At 41.5% G+C, this 16,648-nt stretch overlaps 1 protein-coding gene across 2 annotated transcripts in view; it reads left to right on the forward strand.

Annotated features, from left to right (window-relative positions):
- The window catches only part of LOC147012686 (EMILIN-3-like), a 32,014-nt gene extending 17,226 nt beyond the window's left edge, over nt 1–14,788 (forward strand). For both annotated transcript variants that reach the window (XM_085853773.1, XM_085853774.1), the window contains 5 exons: nt 596–783; nt 11,390–11,893; nt 12,781–13,077; nt 13,173–13,452; nt 13,731–14,788. In XM_085853773.1, coding sequence (XP_085709899.1) covers nt 596–783; nt 11,390–11,893; nt 12,781–13,077; nt 13,173–13,452; nt 13,731–14,002 — 1,541 coding nt within the window. In that variant the 3' untranslated portion in view covers nt 14,003–14,788. The remainder of the gene's footprint in view (nt 1–595; nt 784–11,389; nt 11,894–12,780; nt 13,078–13,172; nt 13,453–13,730) is intronic.
- The last annotated feature ends 1,860 nt before the right edge of the window (nt 14,789–16,648 follow it).

The following is a 16,648-nucleotide window of genomic DNA, read 5'->3' on the forward strand; positions in this document are numbered from 1 at the left end:
ACACACACACACACACACACACACACACACACACACACACACACACACACACACACACACACACATACACATACACTTGCGGTCCCATAAGTCAGTTAAGGCCCAAATTTGTAATTTGTTCAGGGTGCCGGTGATAACTCGCCGACTCTTTTAAAAAACAACACTGTGGCATCTTGAACGTCCACAATGTAATGCAAACAGACAGATCCTCAGTTTAACGTCCACCTGAGGGATGTCACACTTGTTGAAATGTCTCATTTGTTCAACACCAATCTGAGTTTTATTGCAGTTTCGAGAATATAATCCAGACCAGACACCTCCTAAACAAGTGTGCTCCCGCTGTGCTATTCCGTCAGACGCCATCCCACTTCGATCCCCATATCGGCGAGTCCACATTTGCTCTCCCCAAAATCGAAACATCAGCAAACCTCCACATGTTGAACATCTGTAAGCCTTCCAGCATAATCAAAATCATTCGCTCAAGTTTACTTCCAGTTGTTATGCTAACATTCCTTGCATTTGTAACCTTGTCCCCAACCCAAATGCAATGAAAATACGACGTGTCGCTGAAAGTGTGTTTCACCCTTTCCCCCAGGTCTTGCACTTCCCCAACCACAAGGTGACCGGATGGCGAGACTTGAGGCAGAGGTACATCGACTATCGGCTGCTCTTGCTCGTCTGCAACCTCCAACAGGCGAGGCTGTAGTACACCAGGGTGTCAGCATTCCTCCAGTGCTACAAGGGCTCACTGGGGAAGTTGCAGGCCTGAAGGTGGAACTGCAGGTGAGATCACAACAGTAGGACGAACCACGACATACTCTTTGATAGACAACACTGATTATTATAAACTGACCAAATTCACAAGATTTGGATGGAAAAAGAAACCGGTCTAAATCAGGCAGTGTTGTCTCTTGAGATGGACATCCCAGACAAATCATAGTTGCCATGAGCTATGCACAGACTGACTTTAAAACCCGTTTAAAAAAAAAAAAAGGTCAGAAGAAAGACAGACATGAGGATGAAAGATGTGGACACATCTCTGCATCAGTGCATGAAATGAACTTGGAACCCTGGGGTCTGCACACAGATTCCGGATGCAATCATGTATTGGATTTTGGCCAGATGTTTGCAAAGCTTTCAACCTTTCTTTCGTACTGTCTGTTCGACCACCACCATTAGTGTCAAACACATCTCAGGATGAAGTCCCAAACTGCTTTCCTTACAATCTTCTCCTTCCCATGTAATCCATGACGAAATTTCTGTTCATTTCTTTCCCAGTCTCTGTCTCTTTTCTTCACCTCTCAATGGGGTTGCCTTGCTGCATGTGTAGTCATAGTCTGAGCATTTGTCCACGATTCTATGATGAGGTTAAAATCTAATGTGGCTTGTGACGTCACCTTCAAACAGTCTGGAATGCAAACATAAGTGAATGCCCTCTTCTCCACGAACAGAATCACTGATCTCATGCTTTCAATCTCATCCTGCCCTCCAGCAAAGCAAACTGGTGACGCTTTAAAAATCCGTCAAATATTCCATCTCCAACTGACAAAGCCTGGCTGGATTTGGATTGTGGTGAGATGGTTCAGTGGTAGTGTGCTCGCTTCTGAATAAGCTCAAGACTCTGCTGGGATTCGCCTTTGGGTTTTATCGGACCCAAACACAGTAAAACCTCCACCTAACGAATTCCTCCATAATGAGAAACTGTCTTTATCAAAGTGGTACGCTTTTCCCCGGTGAGAAATAATACATTCGTACAGTCTTTCTCCCTCTGGAAACAAAGTTTCTCCAACAATGAAACTCCTACATAATCAAATGCCTGCAATGTCCCAATTGTTATAATTGAGCCTCTTTATGAAGAGTTCAATAATGTATTACATGTTTATATACAGTGGTTCTCAGATCAAATGACTGCATACTTCAAATTAAATCAACAACCAGACTTGGTGGTGGTATAGCTAGATCAACCGCTCTGAGTTGGGGAGGATGGCGGTTTGATTGCCACTCTGGCTAAGTCATACCACAGAAACATATTAAGGCCATTTTTCCCTGCTCGAGTGGGGGTTAGCCTTGCAGGTCCCATGACAATCTTCCATCATGGTTCCCTTTTTTGAGGCAATGTTTGTTAGTTATGGCAGGATGCCGTTCCTGACGCCAACCCTTTTTAGTCACCTCTTACGACACGTAGGGATACGGTGTACCTGTTCTAAACCGGAGCACGCACCGGGAGGCCAAGTCATACCAAAGACTTTAAAAATGGTACGTGCTGGTGCTTTGCTTGAAGCCTAGCATTTAAAAGGATAGAGCACGGATAAATCCCATAGGTTTGCATCCCCGGGGAGCAACAAGTTCCTCAAGTGCTCTGCTGAGCACGGAGAAAAAAAAGTGATGTCATAAGATCGAGTCGCTGGTTCCCACTGCATCCCAGTAAGTTATGTCACTACTTGTATTATTCCATGTGTGCAGGTGAAAATGGCAAGCCATCTCCCCAAGCTAAGGGGAGGGGGAAGGCGAGATTTATTTCACGTCCATGACTTGACCCTGGATAACCCTGAGCACATTTGCAAAATTTGGTGTAGGTCGGCCAAGCCGTTTGATTCTGTAAGGTTCAGACGGACAAACAGAAAATAAATAAATAAATAAATAGCTAAATAAATAGCTAAATAGTTGGATACAATTGCCGACTTTCATTATGATGTCATGAGAGTTGTAAAAGTTTAAAGGGTTGCAGTCACTGCAAATATTAATACTTTACTGATTGTTCTGGCTCCACTGTTTAATATTACTCTGACATTAATTAATCTGGTTAATAAACAAATAACACTACATGGTTGTCTTTCATTTTCACTAGAATTGAAAAAAAAAACATGCCGAATAATTTTGTGAACTCCCACTTAACAAAAAAAAACTTCCAAACAAAAAAAGGTGAAACATTTTGGTCCCTTGCATTCTGCTATACGGAGGTTTTACTATCCTGTATAAAACTGCCATCTTGGTGTGTAGTGCTGTTTGCATGAACAATTCCAATTTTTTTTTTTTAGGGAATGTTACGGAAGTTGGATGCTTCATTGGAATCTACAGCTTGGATGCTAAATATTCCATTGGGATCTTTAGCTGGAGTGAGCTACTTGAATAGTGCAGTACACTGACCAAATAAATATTACTTTTAGATAAGGTCTACATGAGTCGTGCATACCCGTCGATTCACTGACGGATTTAATCAAATCAGCATGGTAATAATCCTCGAGGATGGGTAATCAGCATATTGCACTTCACAAATATATTGCATGGCTTTCTGTGACTCTGTAAAATGAGAGTGAAACACAGAAAAAAGGACGTTTCATAACACGTCATTGTTTTCCTCCACCAACGAAGGTGGGCGGAGGTTACGTTTTCACCCATGTCTGTTTGTCTGTGAGTAGGATGTCTCAAAAAGATAGTGACAGATTTGGACGAAACTTGGTGGACAGGTTGGAAGTATGCATGGACAAATTGATTCGATTTTGGTGAAGATCCAGATCTGAGACTTTTTAAGTGATTCGTCACAACTGAGAGATAGGGCCAAAAATGACATAGAGCATGATATCTCAAAAGTTGTGGACCGATTCGGATGAAATTTGGTGGACATGTTGGATGTGTGATAAGGACGAATTGATTCGATTTTGGTGAAGATCCGGATACGAAAATTTCTTAAGTGATTCTTCTCCATTGAGGGATGTTTTTTTTTTTTTTTTTTTTTGTATACCTTGGTCGAGGCTCGTATGAGAGCTAACACACAACTCACAGCAAGGAGGCATGAGACAAGAGGGGTGGGAGTGGAAGGGACAAAACAGTGGGGAACAGACACATTAGGTGAACTGTGGAAGGGAGAGGGATGCAGATGGGACGGGGAACACTGCGAAGAGAAGATGGACATTTCAGGGACTTTCAGGAAGGAAAGCAGGAGAAATGAAGGAAGTGGGCTTGGGTGGATTATCGGGGGTAGAAACGATCGAGGATTTGGATGGGGGAAGATAAGAGGTGGTGGTGAACAGCTGTTTTGAAAGCCTGGAGGGAAGAATGGGAAAGAATAGAGTGAGGAAGTTTATTCCAAAGGCGGGAAAAAAGAGGAATGAAAGAGTGAAGATGAGCAGTGATTCGTGATTTTGGTAGTTTTACCAGAAGGGGGTTGTTGGCGGACCTTGAGCGCCCTGTGGAAATGTGGTGGGGACAAATCGCAGAGAGAGCAGGGGGGCAAGGCTGGAGAGGAGTCGGTAGAAGACAGAAAGACCACCGACCAACCTGCGGTGATTGAGTGAGAGGCCCAAAGACTCAGCTTCATTGCGGGAGATGCCGATGATCCTAAATGCCCTGGTTTCGACAGCGTGAAGCCGAGAAAGGTGGGAGGCAGGAGCACCAGCCCAGAGGGGAGAGCAGTACTCCATCAGGCTACGGATAAAAGCTTTGTAAGTGGTCAGGAGCTCAAGAGGGCTGAGGAAGGACTTAGCACGACGGAGGATTCCCAGTCGGCGACTGGCTTTTGAGGCGAGGTTGGAAATGTGACTTTCCCAGGAAAGGTCATGGCAGATAGTGAGACCTAGAAGCTTGAAAGAAAAGACTTCTTCCAGAGGATTGTTGAGAAAGTGGATGGGGGGGTTTTGTAAACGGTCCTTTCGAAGAGACATAGTGAGAGTGTGAGATTTGTCCGGATTGAAAGACATGTTCCACTTGTTGGACCAGTTTGTGATTTTATCCAGATCTGAAGTGAGTGAAGAAGCTGCTGCTTGCCGGTCTGAGGGATGACAGATGGTACGGCAGATGTTGAGATTCTTCAGAGAGTCTTATGTGATTCTGATTCAACTGTACTAATGTATCATTAAATTACAAGTATTCCAATTCCAGAGAAGCTTATTTTATACAAGCATTGCTTTTTAAAGGTTCCTCCATGTTTCGTATTGACAATTCAAATGTCAGTCTCAGAATAATTATAAATTACAAAATGAACCGTTATTATGTAGTTTTATGGACATACTGTTTTGTCATGTTTCAATTTTGTTTGTATGAGAAGTTGAAGCATGAAATAAACCAAACCAAACCAAACCAAACCAGAGATAGGGCCAAAAATTATATTTAGCACAATATCTCAAAAAGTTATGAACGGATTCAGACGAAACTTAGGGGACAGATTGGGTGTCCGCCAAGGAAGAAATGATTTGATTTTGGTGAATATCCAGTTACAGAGAAGATAATTTTTACCCTCGCCGAAGGTTTTTTTTGATATGTTATCAATATCAAATATTGATATGATATGTTTGATATGTTTTTTTGATAGTTTTTGCAAGATATGTTAGTCAGTTTGTATGTTTTTTTATTTTATTTTATATTTTTTTGTTTGTCTGTAATCACGTATAAAAAATTCTGCAGAGCACAGTTATCATTGGAAATTTTTGTAACTTCACATATCAGAGGCCTATAGAGGTCCCTTTCAGCGCATCAAATTTTCAAGGTCAAGGTCAAAGGTCAAGGTCACTTTGTCGCAAATCAGGGGAGTCGACGAAACCCTTATTTTTTGAGTAATTTTGATCGGATCGTCTTCAAACTTCATGGGAATATAGTTCATAGTCTGGCGCTCAGCTGATTAATTTTTGGTGGCGAATGGCCTTGACCTTCATGGTTAACGCCTAAGGTCAAACATATGACCCCAAGGTCAAATTTTCAAGTTTTAGGAACCATATCGTGTAGTACCTCAAATTGAACACCTCGATGAGTGATTTGTAGATATGCCAAGCTTGAGACATTATGACGTCATTTGGTGACATTATGAGGCAAACGCATATTTTTCATGGTTACTCTGTAGAACGATTCTCATCGGAATCTCTCGTCGGCAGATATTCCTCAAGGAGTCGCTCCTGGTGGATAGCAGCTCTGTTCACCTCAGTGTGACCTTAAAGAAGTCACACGTGGTCACCTTTTGGCAAGATACGGGTCACCCTGAGGGTGACATTGGTTTATTTGTTTGTTTGTTTGTCCGCACAGAACTTTCATGTTTTTCTCTGTAACCGTTGGTCGAATTGAGACGAAATTTTCACCATTGGTGCGATTATTCATGTAGAATCTTTTCATGATAATTATGATGTCGTGTGTCACTTGGTGTGGCAGCCATATTGGAAAAACGGAAAAACTTTGGACCTCTGTATCTCTGAAAACCGCACCAAAGGAAAAATTGAAACTTGGCATATCGCAAGTACTCCTCATGGGGAATGAGTGTGATTTTTTATGATGTCAGAGGTGCCTTCGTTATGACGTCAAAATTGCATATGTAGAACGCCATATCTGATCAGTATAAAATTTTTTAAGGGTCATCAAGGGATAAAATGGTCCAAAATTTTTTTTTTGATGACGTCCTCCGTCACGTGATTTGGCAGCCATATTGTTTTTAAAAAAAAAAAACAACCTTCAAAAATCTTCTCTGAAATGGCTGAACGTCATCACTGCCAGAATTTATAAAGTTGCAGCTCTAATGCCTCATTAATTACGTAACACACCAGTACACAAACGCCACACAAAATACACCACACAAAACTACATAAAACAAGTCCTGGCGAGGTTCTGCAATCTCTGATTGCTCTTTTTCTTGTTTTTAATCCTTAAAGTGATTCTTCACCATTGAGAAATGGGGACAAAAACAATATATACCACAATATTTCAAAAAGTTGTGGATGGATTGTGACAAAACTTGGTGGATGAGTTGGGTTGGTTACAAGAACAAGCTCGTTAGATTTTGGTTGAGGTCCAGATACAGATTCAGCCTATCAGTTGGATACAAACGTAAACTGTTCAACCTGGCAGAGGTATGCACTCTACTGAGTGCCGTTCTAGTTGCTGCTGTCATCATGAAGGTTGTTGTCATAGTCATCATCATTGCAGTTTAGTGCTCCTTCCATGCTCCATCTAACCCTAACAGTGCTCTTTCTGTGTACCATTTCATACTTTTCCATTGCTTCGAGAATTATTTTCTCAATTTCATTTTTTGTGCCCCTTACCCTTATGTATCTGTCAGACTTTTCTAAATGGTTCTTGCTGTCGTAGAATTATAAAAATGTTACTTTTGTGACAAATGCATTATGCTCCAAATCCCACTTCTTCTTCGTCTTCTTCGATCCCAGAAAGATGGGCTTTTAAAACATGCATCTTCTGGTTAAATGAACAAATTTTGGTTTCAAGTAAATCGATTAGCTTTCCAAAGGTACATAAAAATACAAGATTTTGATGAAACTTGGCCACAAGCTTCATATCTGATGCCTAAAGAAGGTTTATTGACCGCATCAAAATCTGCGCTCGTTAAAAGGGACTATCAGGGGTGGGGGGGGGGCGGCGGTTGACCCCTTCTCCAAAACTTGATCACAACATTCATCACCAGCCAAAGTGTATTGACCGCATCAAAATCTGCACTCATGAAAGGGGTCTACAGGAGGGTTTTGACACCCGAAAATAGGTATTTGCTCTCTTCTCTGAAACTACACACAAAACTTTGATGAAACTTGACCACAACTTTCATCACCCATGATGTACCAAAATTTGTTCAGGCATCAAAAACTTCAAGGTCCAAGGGGGTCTGAGGGGAGTTTGAGTGACTGTTGCTCATGATCCAGGTGAGCTTCAAGACAGGCAGTCCTATTTTCATAATTCTACGACAGCAGGAACCATTTAGATGAAAGCGTGATGGACACATGGATGATGCTTCTTTTAGTTATACATTATAAACAAACAGTACTGTCCAAATGTTTGGGTTATTCCAATGATATTCATACTTTGTGGTAAATTCATCAAATTATATATCAGTGATAAGTCATATACGTTTATTATTGCAGATTAAGAATCTTTAAATGCATGTAAAACAAACTGCTAAAGTAAACATTATGAACAATGTCATTTGAAAGTGCAATATCATCGATACTTTGTGTGTCCACCCTTTGCCTTCTTGGGTGCCATCACTCTTTTACCCATGCTTCCTGTATTCAACTGAATCACTCTTTCAAGAACATCGTGCCATATATCCTGTCGTAGATGAGACAGTTCTGTAAGGTTATTTGGATTCCTCTTGTTATCCACCTGTTTCCAGATAATCTCATACTGCCTCGATGGGACTTGTGTTCGGATGCTGGGGGGGACATTCTAACATTCATAGCACACTTGCCATAACATTGTTCTCAAAATACTGTTTTACTATATTGGAAGTGCGTTTTGAGTCATTACCTTGTTGGAAAATGAATCCTCTTCCAATTTCCACTGGAAACTATATGGTGCTGGGGTATCTGTTTGTGCTTCCCTTCTGGTAGCATCTCATTGATTTTAACAAGTGTTCGTACACTTAAATGTGAGATATAACCCCAGACAGTCACAGGGCCTTCCCCATTTTTAACAGTAGGCTGCAAACATTGTGCATTGTAACATTCTCCAGGTCTTTGGCATTCAAACTGGAGTTTCTTAGATGTAAAAAGTTCAAACTTTGATTCATCAGACCAGAATACCTGACCCAATTTTTTAGTATGCCTGGTGTTGGCTTACTGGTTAGGGTGGTAGGCTTGGGATCCTAGGATCCTGAGTTCAAACCCCACTTGGCTGTTGAATTAATACCAGGTGGGGTTGACTCTGCCTGTTGTCCTTCTGAGGTCAGCAAAATGAGTGCCAGCTTGCTGGTATCCTGTGGCGGAGTGGTGACCCATCCAGGATTGTACCCAATATCCAAGGAGACTGCTTAGGCAGCACCAATGCTCTGCACAGAGTATGGTTCCAATGAAATGGATGGATGGATTTTTCAGTCATCTGATCTTGGTGTCACCTTGTTCTGTGGTCTCACCAGTGGTTTATTTGGTGCATCTCTGCCATGGAGACTTGCTGCAATAAGCCTTCTGTGCACAGTGCTGGATGAGATGCTAATGTTTATGCCTGCTCTCATTTCATTTGTCAGCTGCTGCCTTGATTTTCTTCTGTCGTGTAAGCTGAGCAACTTCAAGTGCTTGTCCGGCCTTTGAGAGGTTCTTCTGTGTCTTCCTGACCTTTTCTCCTCTTGTACTAAGCTTGTTTCATTCAGGCGTTGCAAAGTGTAAATCACACCATTGTGGGAGATCTTCAGCTTTTCTGCTATTTTCTTCATAGTGTGCCCCTCTTCTCACAAAGTTTGGATCACCACATGCTGTTCTGTTGAAAGTTGCTTCCTTGGTGCCATTCTGAACCCACTTATAGACTTTCAAGCAAGGGAACAAACTGATTAAAACTAATTTCACATATTCATGAAGTTACAGCTTACAGCGGGGTTTCTTGTCATTCACATTAATGTAACTGGTGTTGATTACTTTAATAATTTATTGTTATTTACTGCATAATAATCCACAAACTGTTTCCTTATTTTTTATTTGTGGTAAGTGGATATTACTAGCACATGATAATTTCATATGCATTGCAAAAATATAACTCTTTCAGTTTCCTAATTTATTATCGACGAGTGAGGTACCCATGCTCTGCATGGGAGGGGCTGGACAGCTACGAGACAGCCGGTTCGTAAAGGACTTGGGCAAAAATGACAACTACAAATGCCAAATCTGCAAATATCATGGGTGGAACCCCTCATATAATTTCTTCATTTTCAAAACTCCAGATTTTCATTAAAAACAGCATCATTCCAATCACAAATTAATACTATCCAATTAATATAACAAAATACAATGGTACAAACACTCGTGAGGTAGGCGAAGAGAAAAGCCATTCTGACGTTACATCCGGATAGGAAGCAGCTTCGTACGGATCAAAACTCAAAAGCATAATTATATTGAGTTAGTTATGAAACCTCTCACCCACATTAGGACACTGGCTGGGACCCCAAAACATTCCACAGAAGGTTTGGTGGGGCTATCCCCAAAACTGACGGAGTAGTTCGGGGACGGACAGACACTCCTGCTTTATAATATAGATATTTAAAGGTTACTGTGATGTTAAATTGACTTTCAGAGAAATTTGAATTATTATTGACCTATATTGCACACTTCTAAGGTCTCACAAATGTTTAATTGGGAATAGCACCACAAGAGTAAAAATAGCTCCGCAAAGCGGGCGTAACCCCTCAGCCCATGCATTGTAAAAGGAAGCAGTGATATCACGATGATGCAGTCAGTTAGAGCACGTTGGACGTCATATCGAAAATCAATCAGACTTCAAGATGGCTACCGTGGCGGCTAGTGAAAATCGCAACGCGCCCATTTTCGAAAGGAACCTTCCTCTACTCAACCCCAACATACCCTGCAAAAATGGATTTAATCGGACAAGGCGTTCTCCTCGAAATCGACGGAAACCAAAAGTTGACAGACGCCCGGACGGACGCCCGCCGGACAACGCCTGTGACGACAATACCCCTTTTTCAGCCCAATTCGGGCTGATGGGGTAAAAACTAGAGCAAAGTCGATGGCACACCATTGAAAATCCCCATGCTTCCCACCTAAAGCAAAGTTGAAAGATGGCAAAAAGTTTCACCAAGAAAAACACAATATAAAATTTTGAATCAAAAAAAAAAATCTTGTTTTGACTCCTGTGACCCAAAGTCCCCACCCCCAGGACATGAATCGGGGGTCAAATCCAAAAAAAGTTACATATTTCATGCGTCCCCCAATGTTGATTGCATACACAAGGTTTCATTAAAAAATATTTCAACATTTGCCCATTTTTTGGTATTTAACTTTTTACCAGGGCCCCATGGGGTGGAGACAAAAATGATAATGCCCTTGCACCATTTTGCCATGTGGTGATCATAACTACCAAGTTGGGTGAATTCTGCACAACCGTTTAGGAGATAGCGTGACAGACAGACAGATAGATGACAGAAGCGATTACAATATCCACCCATTAAAAAAAAGCATGGGGAAAATAACCCAAACTTTTTCACAGGAGGTACTGTACATATCCAAGAAGGATGTTTTTAAAATAAACAAATGCATTGTGAATGAAATATGGGAAAGATAGACCCAATAGCCTCTTGCTGTTGCTGAAATTTCCTGTAGCTTAGTCTCTTCACACTTAACTCATATCGATGAACATGTGGTATGAAAAGATCCTATTCATCTGATAAAAATAACTAAAAAAGGGGGAGCTTTCAGCTGCAGTAGAGACATACGAAATGAGCCTGGCATTTGTCCATTACTCTTGCTGTTGCTGAAATTTCTTGTAGCTTAGTCTCTTCATACTGTTAACTCATATCGATGAACATGTGGTGTGAAAAGATCCTATTCATCTGATAAAAATAACTAAAAAAGGGGGGAGCTTTCAGCTGCAGTAGAGACATATGAAATGAGCCTGGCATTTGTCCATTACTCTTGCGGAACTAATGTAGATCTTTACTTCCCATGTCTGTGATGCATGACAGAATGATCGAGACAGGCTAGACGAACTCCAGACTGAGATCATCTCACAAAGCCGCCGCCTGAATGTGCTGAGAGCTGCTGGATCCACATGCTCTTGTACCTCTGCCTTGCTTCCCGTTCGTCAACGAATGAACGAATCTCTCACGGCGCTACATGTCGAGTTAACAGCGCTGCATCAGGACCTCGGCAGTGTGAAGCTCCAGGCTGAGAATGGTGGCTGCTGCGATCTCATCACTGGGATGGCAGCACGCCTCGAATCTCTGGATTCCAGGCTCCATGCAGTCATTGATTCACAGCGGAAGCTGCGTGCCAGACTCGACGGTCAGGCTCCACGGCTCTCACTTAGTGGGGAGGCCAGAACTGAGGCCCTTGTAACTCCAGAGAATATGCCAGGCACCGGCCCACAAGGAGCCCAGTTGGAGAGTCGACTGTATGCTTTGGAGGAGCAACTGATTGGTGCCTTTGCTGAGCTTGGACATGCGGGAGTTCGACTGCCCCCTGCTGGGGTAAAGTTTGCTTTTGGGGGGTGGTGGAGGGTAGAGTGTAAGTTCCATGACATCAAGCTCTCATTTGGATTTAAAAGGATTATATTTTCTCAATAAAACATTCATTTTTACTCCACCCCGTTACCCAATTGATGAAGATGAGGATATGCACATTCACGATGGAAAAAAAAGAATACTAGATGGGAGAATTTAAATAAACCAAATTGTTATACAACAAACAAACTGTTGCCAAAACATCAGAATGAGTTTTTTTTTTTGTCAACGATGTCCTTCATCAAGAACGACAATAGATTGTTAGATGTACAAAATGTTTTTCCCTTTATTATGTTTTTCCCTTATTATGGGAATGTTTATTATGTCTTCACACACTTGGATTGCATAATTCCTGATGAAGGAATTTGTGCCTTTTTTTTTTTTTAATTTGTACTTGGTCAGCAATTCCTTTATTTCCTTATTCTTTTCGATAAGATTTGTTTGTTTGTCATGCCTTTTTGTGCTTTCACATGTCGCGTTGTCCACGTCTGTGCTAATGAGAATCGGACAAGCTGATATCTGTCAAGGAGAGGATTTTCTCAATGGGCAACTTTGACATAACAATATCTGCTTCTATTTTAATGATCACCAAATTTGTACGAAGTTGTCAATCGCAAAGAAAGCAGGCAAAAAATGTTTACTGCAATCTTTAATCAATTCCTCATGTAAAGTTTTTATTTTTTTTAAAACTTTTTCAACTGAATTTCTATTGGTATATCACTGTGAATAAGCTTTCCTCACTCTTTCGTATTTTTTAAATGGTAGATTTGTACATCATGCCAAATCTTAGCCAAACTTAACCTGCTATATTCATGACTATCAAAGACTTGCATTGAAGTAACACCAACTTTCAGGTTTCGCAGGCAATTCGTGGAGAAACTGTGGCCATACCGCAAGACTCAGCACTACGCGCCGCACTTCAGGGAGTCGAAAGGAGGCTTGAAAAAGTTGAGCTGGGTTGCGGGTTGCGAGGCTGCGGATCAGAGCTGGACGGGTTGCGCAGTGATTTGGCCAAATGTCTCGAGCTGATGCACAAAACGGTGATCCGTGTCGATCGCAACGAACTTGCGCTGAAGAGGCTCAACACAATGCGTGCTCGGTACAGCGGTGGGGATGTGGGGGAACTGCAAGGAGAACTCACCATCCTCAAGGTGAATTTTCCTTTTGTGATCATGCCACTCAACTGTCATTCTTCCTGAAGAAAATAGTTGCTGAGTAATGTTGATGTTTGCACGCATGTGGGCAGGTGAACTTCCACACCCTGAATCGTAGTTTGGCAGGACTGAGGGAAGAGGTCCTGCGAGACGAGGCGGGCTTGCTTGAGTTTTCAGAGTCATTATTACGACTTGAGGGTGCTACAGGAGGCCAAGGAGGTGGGAGTCGTTCCATCTCTCGAAAGCGGCGTGCAAACCAGAGAATTGTCCCAGCCTTTTCAGTTGGTTTGGCAAACACGTCTTCAAAATCTGGGCGCCTTCACTTTGACATCATGCTATTGAACGATGGACAACATTATCATCCAAGATCAGGTGAACAAATATTTTGAAGTTTTATAATTCATAAGGAAAGGACCACAATAATGTATAGGAATGTCAGCAGCAGGGTATTAGAAGTTGGCTGTGTAATTGGTATAAATACTTGTTCACATTGAACCTCTTAGTTCCATGACATATGTAGTGGTGGCAGCAATATAAATGAATGTGGAAACATTTAACTCTGGAACTGCAGATAAAAGTAAACAAGTAACAATGAAACGATTACCAATTCATAAAGTAACCAAGTAACACATTCTTTTCCACATAACCAGGGGTTTTTGTTGTGCCGATCGATGGGCGCTACCTCATCAGTGCCAGCATTGCCACCAAGATAGGTGCCGACACGACAGCAACCTTGTACGTTTCGTCTCGATCAATCGGCCGGTTGCTGGCGGAGAGCGACACAGTGGGTCCAGCGTCCCTCACACTATTGCTAGCGCTACACGCTGGAGATCTGGTGTACGTCGAATCAACGGGAAAGCAAGCACTTTGCGGAGACCTGCTGTACACCACCTTCAGTGGCTTCCTCGTGTCTGCAGACTAAGAGAAGCATGCCAAAAAATAAAAAATGGCACAAAGACCTTTTGAATAATTCAAAGGTGTTGAAGGACGAATTAATCAGTAACTAAGGACTGCAAAGGAAGCTCAGAAATAGTGCAAATCCTAAGCTACAACATCAAGTTACTACGAGTATCGTGTTGCTTTTACACAGCGGGTAAAAAAAAATAAACAAGGAAAAAAAAATAAAACAAGATGGTGCACATTGCTGAATTGGCATTAACGATCAAATCGTGATATCCCAAAGGAGTATTGACCAAACACAGCAAAGCTTGTATGTAGCAAAGTATATTTCCTTTCAGGGTTAAAGATTACCTCTTATTTCGTTATCTTTTCCATATAATGTTGTAAGATATTTAAAAAAATAAAATAAGCCATGTGTATAAAAGAAAAATGTAAGTCAACTAAAGTTCTCAATTTCTTAATGCTTGGTTATTCTTTACTCCAAGAACTTCAAGCTAATATATTCTACCACTGGCTTCAGCCTCAAGATGTTCATGAAGTGAATGCTCATCCATGTTGTTCCTTTGTCGAGATGTGATATGGGATTAAAAGTACATGTTTGTGAGATTCCGTGATTGTGTGACGCACCTGAGCCCGACATGGTTTTCAAAATGCCTTTTGTTGCTTTAGCAGATCACAGGTTACTACAAGCGGATAAATTGTTCTGCTAAACACTGTCGTGGATGTGGTTTGGTGAAGTGGTTTACTGGAAATATCCAACAAAAATAAAATAAAATGAAATAAAATTCTGCTCTAATTTAAAGTAATAATCTCCGGTTGCAAATCTTTACCGTCACAGGCAAAAACAGAAAACAGAACTCGAAACAAAACTTTGCATTTGAGTCTGTTCCGATGATTGTTAAACTCTCAGTGCATTTGTTCTTAATTTTAGAATCGAGTTTGAGTGTGGTTAAGGCTATGTTAAAGCACTGTTAATCAAGTGGCAGGTACAGAAAAAAGAAAAAAAAACTGATGAATGGAGAAAGGATTGTTATTTTATACCAAAGAGTGAAGGGGACTATGGGAGGGGTGGTAGCTCGAGGGGGAGTTGTGAGTTGAAACAGATCCTGTTGGAAGGACCTCAAAAGCAAATGCTAAATGTTATTACTGCACATAATGTGCCTACATTTTAGGGGGAGGAGGGGGGGGGGTAAGAAATGGCATACAAAGAAGCACTGTTAACAACAGAAACACACAATATAATAGCGTTAAATACAGTTAATACCACGGTGATTGAAGTGTGGATGATCACGTGTTTTCTTTGGATGCCTCTCCAAACCAGGTTGCATCATCTGTGAGATTCTGGCATGAAATTGTGTCTCGCTGTCTGAGAGAAGTCTGCTTCTTTCTGTCTCTGCATCTGCCCACCTCAAGGCAGAGTATCTCAGTTGGAGCTCATATCATAATTTGATTGACTCACGATAAACCTCACTTGCGATGCCACGACAGCAAAGATCGCTGTATCTCGGATCATTCCATCGTACAGACAGGGACAAAAAGCAGGCTTTTCCATCTCGATTTAAACATACCATGGTCTCGTGAAAAGTAGGCCAACATATGCAAGCATCCTGCCCAAATTCCATTAATTCTACCCTGATCTGTCAGGCAGTTGCAGCAGTTATTACGGTTGTGCCAAATAAATGCTACAACCATCAGATAAAATTTGTTCTCGAATCTCAGTCGAATACGTACGATTCGCAAGACTGATTAGGAAGGAGTGCCAAATATGGCAGACAACATTTGATGTGGAGCTTTATTTGTATCAATAACACGGGAAATGTCAGACCATATAAGAGTATTGATGTTGGTCTTCTTTCGTATGCAGCACAAGGCTGCAGGGTAGCATCATTGGCTGAAGGCATGGCTGTGCCACTGATCCAGTACCCTCTGTCGGTTAGGGCAGGGATTTGTAATCTGTCCAGAGTGCCGGTGATAGCTTGCAAACTCATCGCGAAGCAGACCGTGGGATCATTAATGTCCATCATCTAATGTCAGCAGTCGGGATATGCGTTTAACTTCCATCCGAGGGACAATGTTCTTCTTCATCAGTCGTGAGGAAATCTAAAATATGGCCTCATCTATATTTCTTGGGTGCTTCCCATTGGAAGTTATGATAGTGTCTGTCATAATGCTTACAACCTTGCTGGCAAAAGCAGTTTTGCGAAATGAGATGTCCACAGGGCATGACCATTTACCACCTGGATTTTCACAAGTTCACATCAATGTTGTTCCAAGACAACTCTGTTTCTGCTCTAATGGCTTCATCATGAAGACAATGTGGTCAACATGACACTTGTGCCAAAAAACCCCAAAAACTGGCTTCAAAGTTAAAGAACACCAGGCATGCAAGCATGCAAAAAAAACCCCACAAAAACCCTTCAACAACAAAGACAGAAAGAAGCAAAGACAGAAATAGAAATAGATTCAAGAAATAAAAATGTATTCCTTCTAAGATTCTGGTTGGAGGGATGATGACATGTGTTTTATATTATTTGGTTTGCTTTTAGGAAATCACGTGAGTGAATAGAGCCTTTACTGTATGCATGTATATTCCAGTAAATTGTGCAACGCTGGAAGCAGGAGACCAAATGGTTGAGGAAAGAGAACAAACTGAACAAAAACAGGCCGA

This window comes from Eptatretus burgeri, chromosome 14, assembly GCF_056783735.1.
Source record: "Eptatretus burgeri isolate ZD-2024b chromosome 14, Ebu_testis_v1, whole genome shotgun sequence".
Taxonomy (NCBI): Eukaryota; Metazoa; Chordata; class Myxini; order Myxiniformes; family Myxinidae; genus Eptatretus; species Eptatretus burgeri.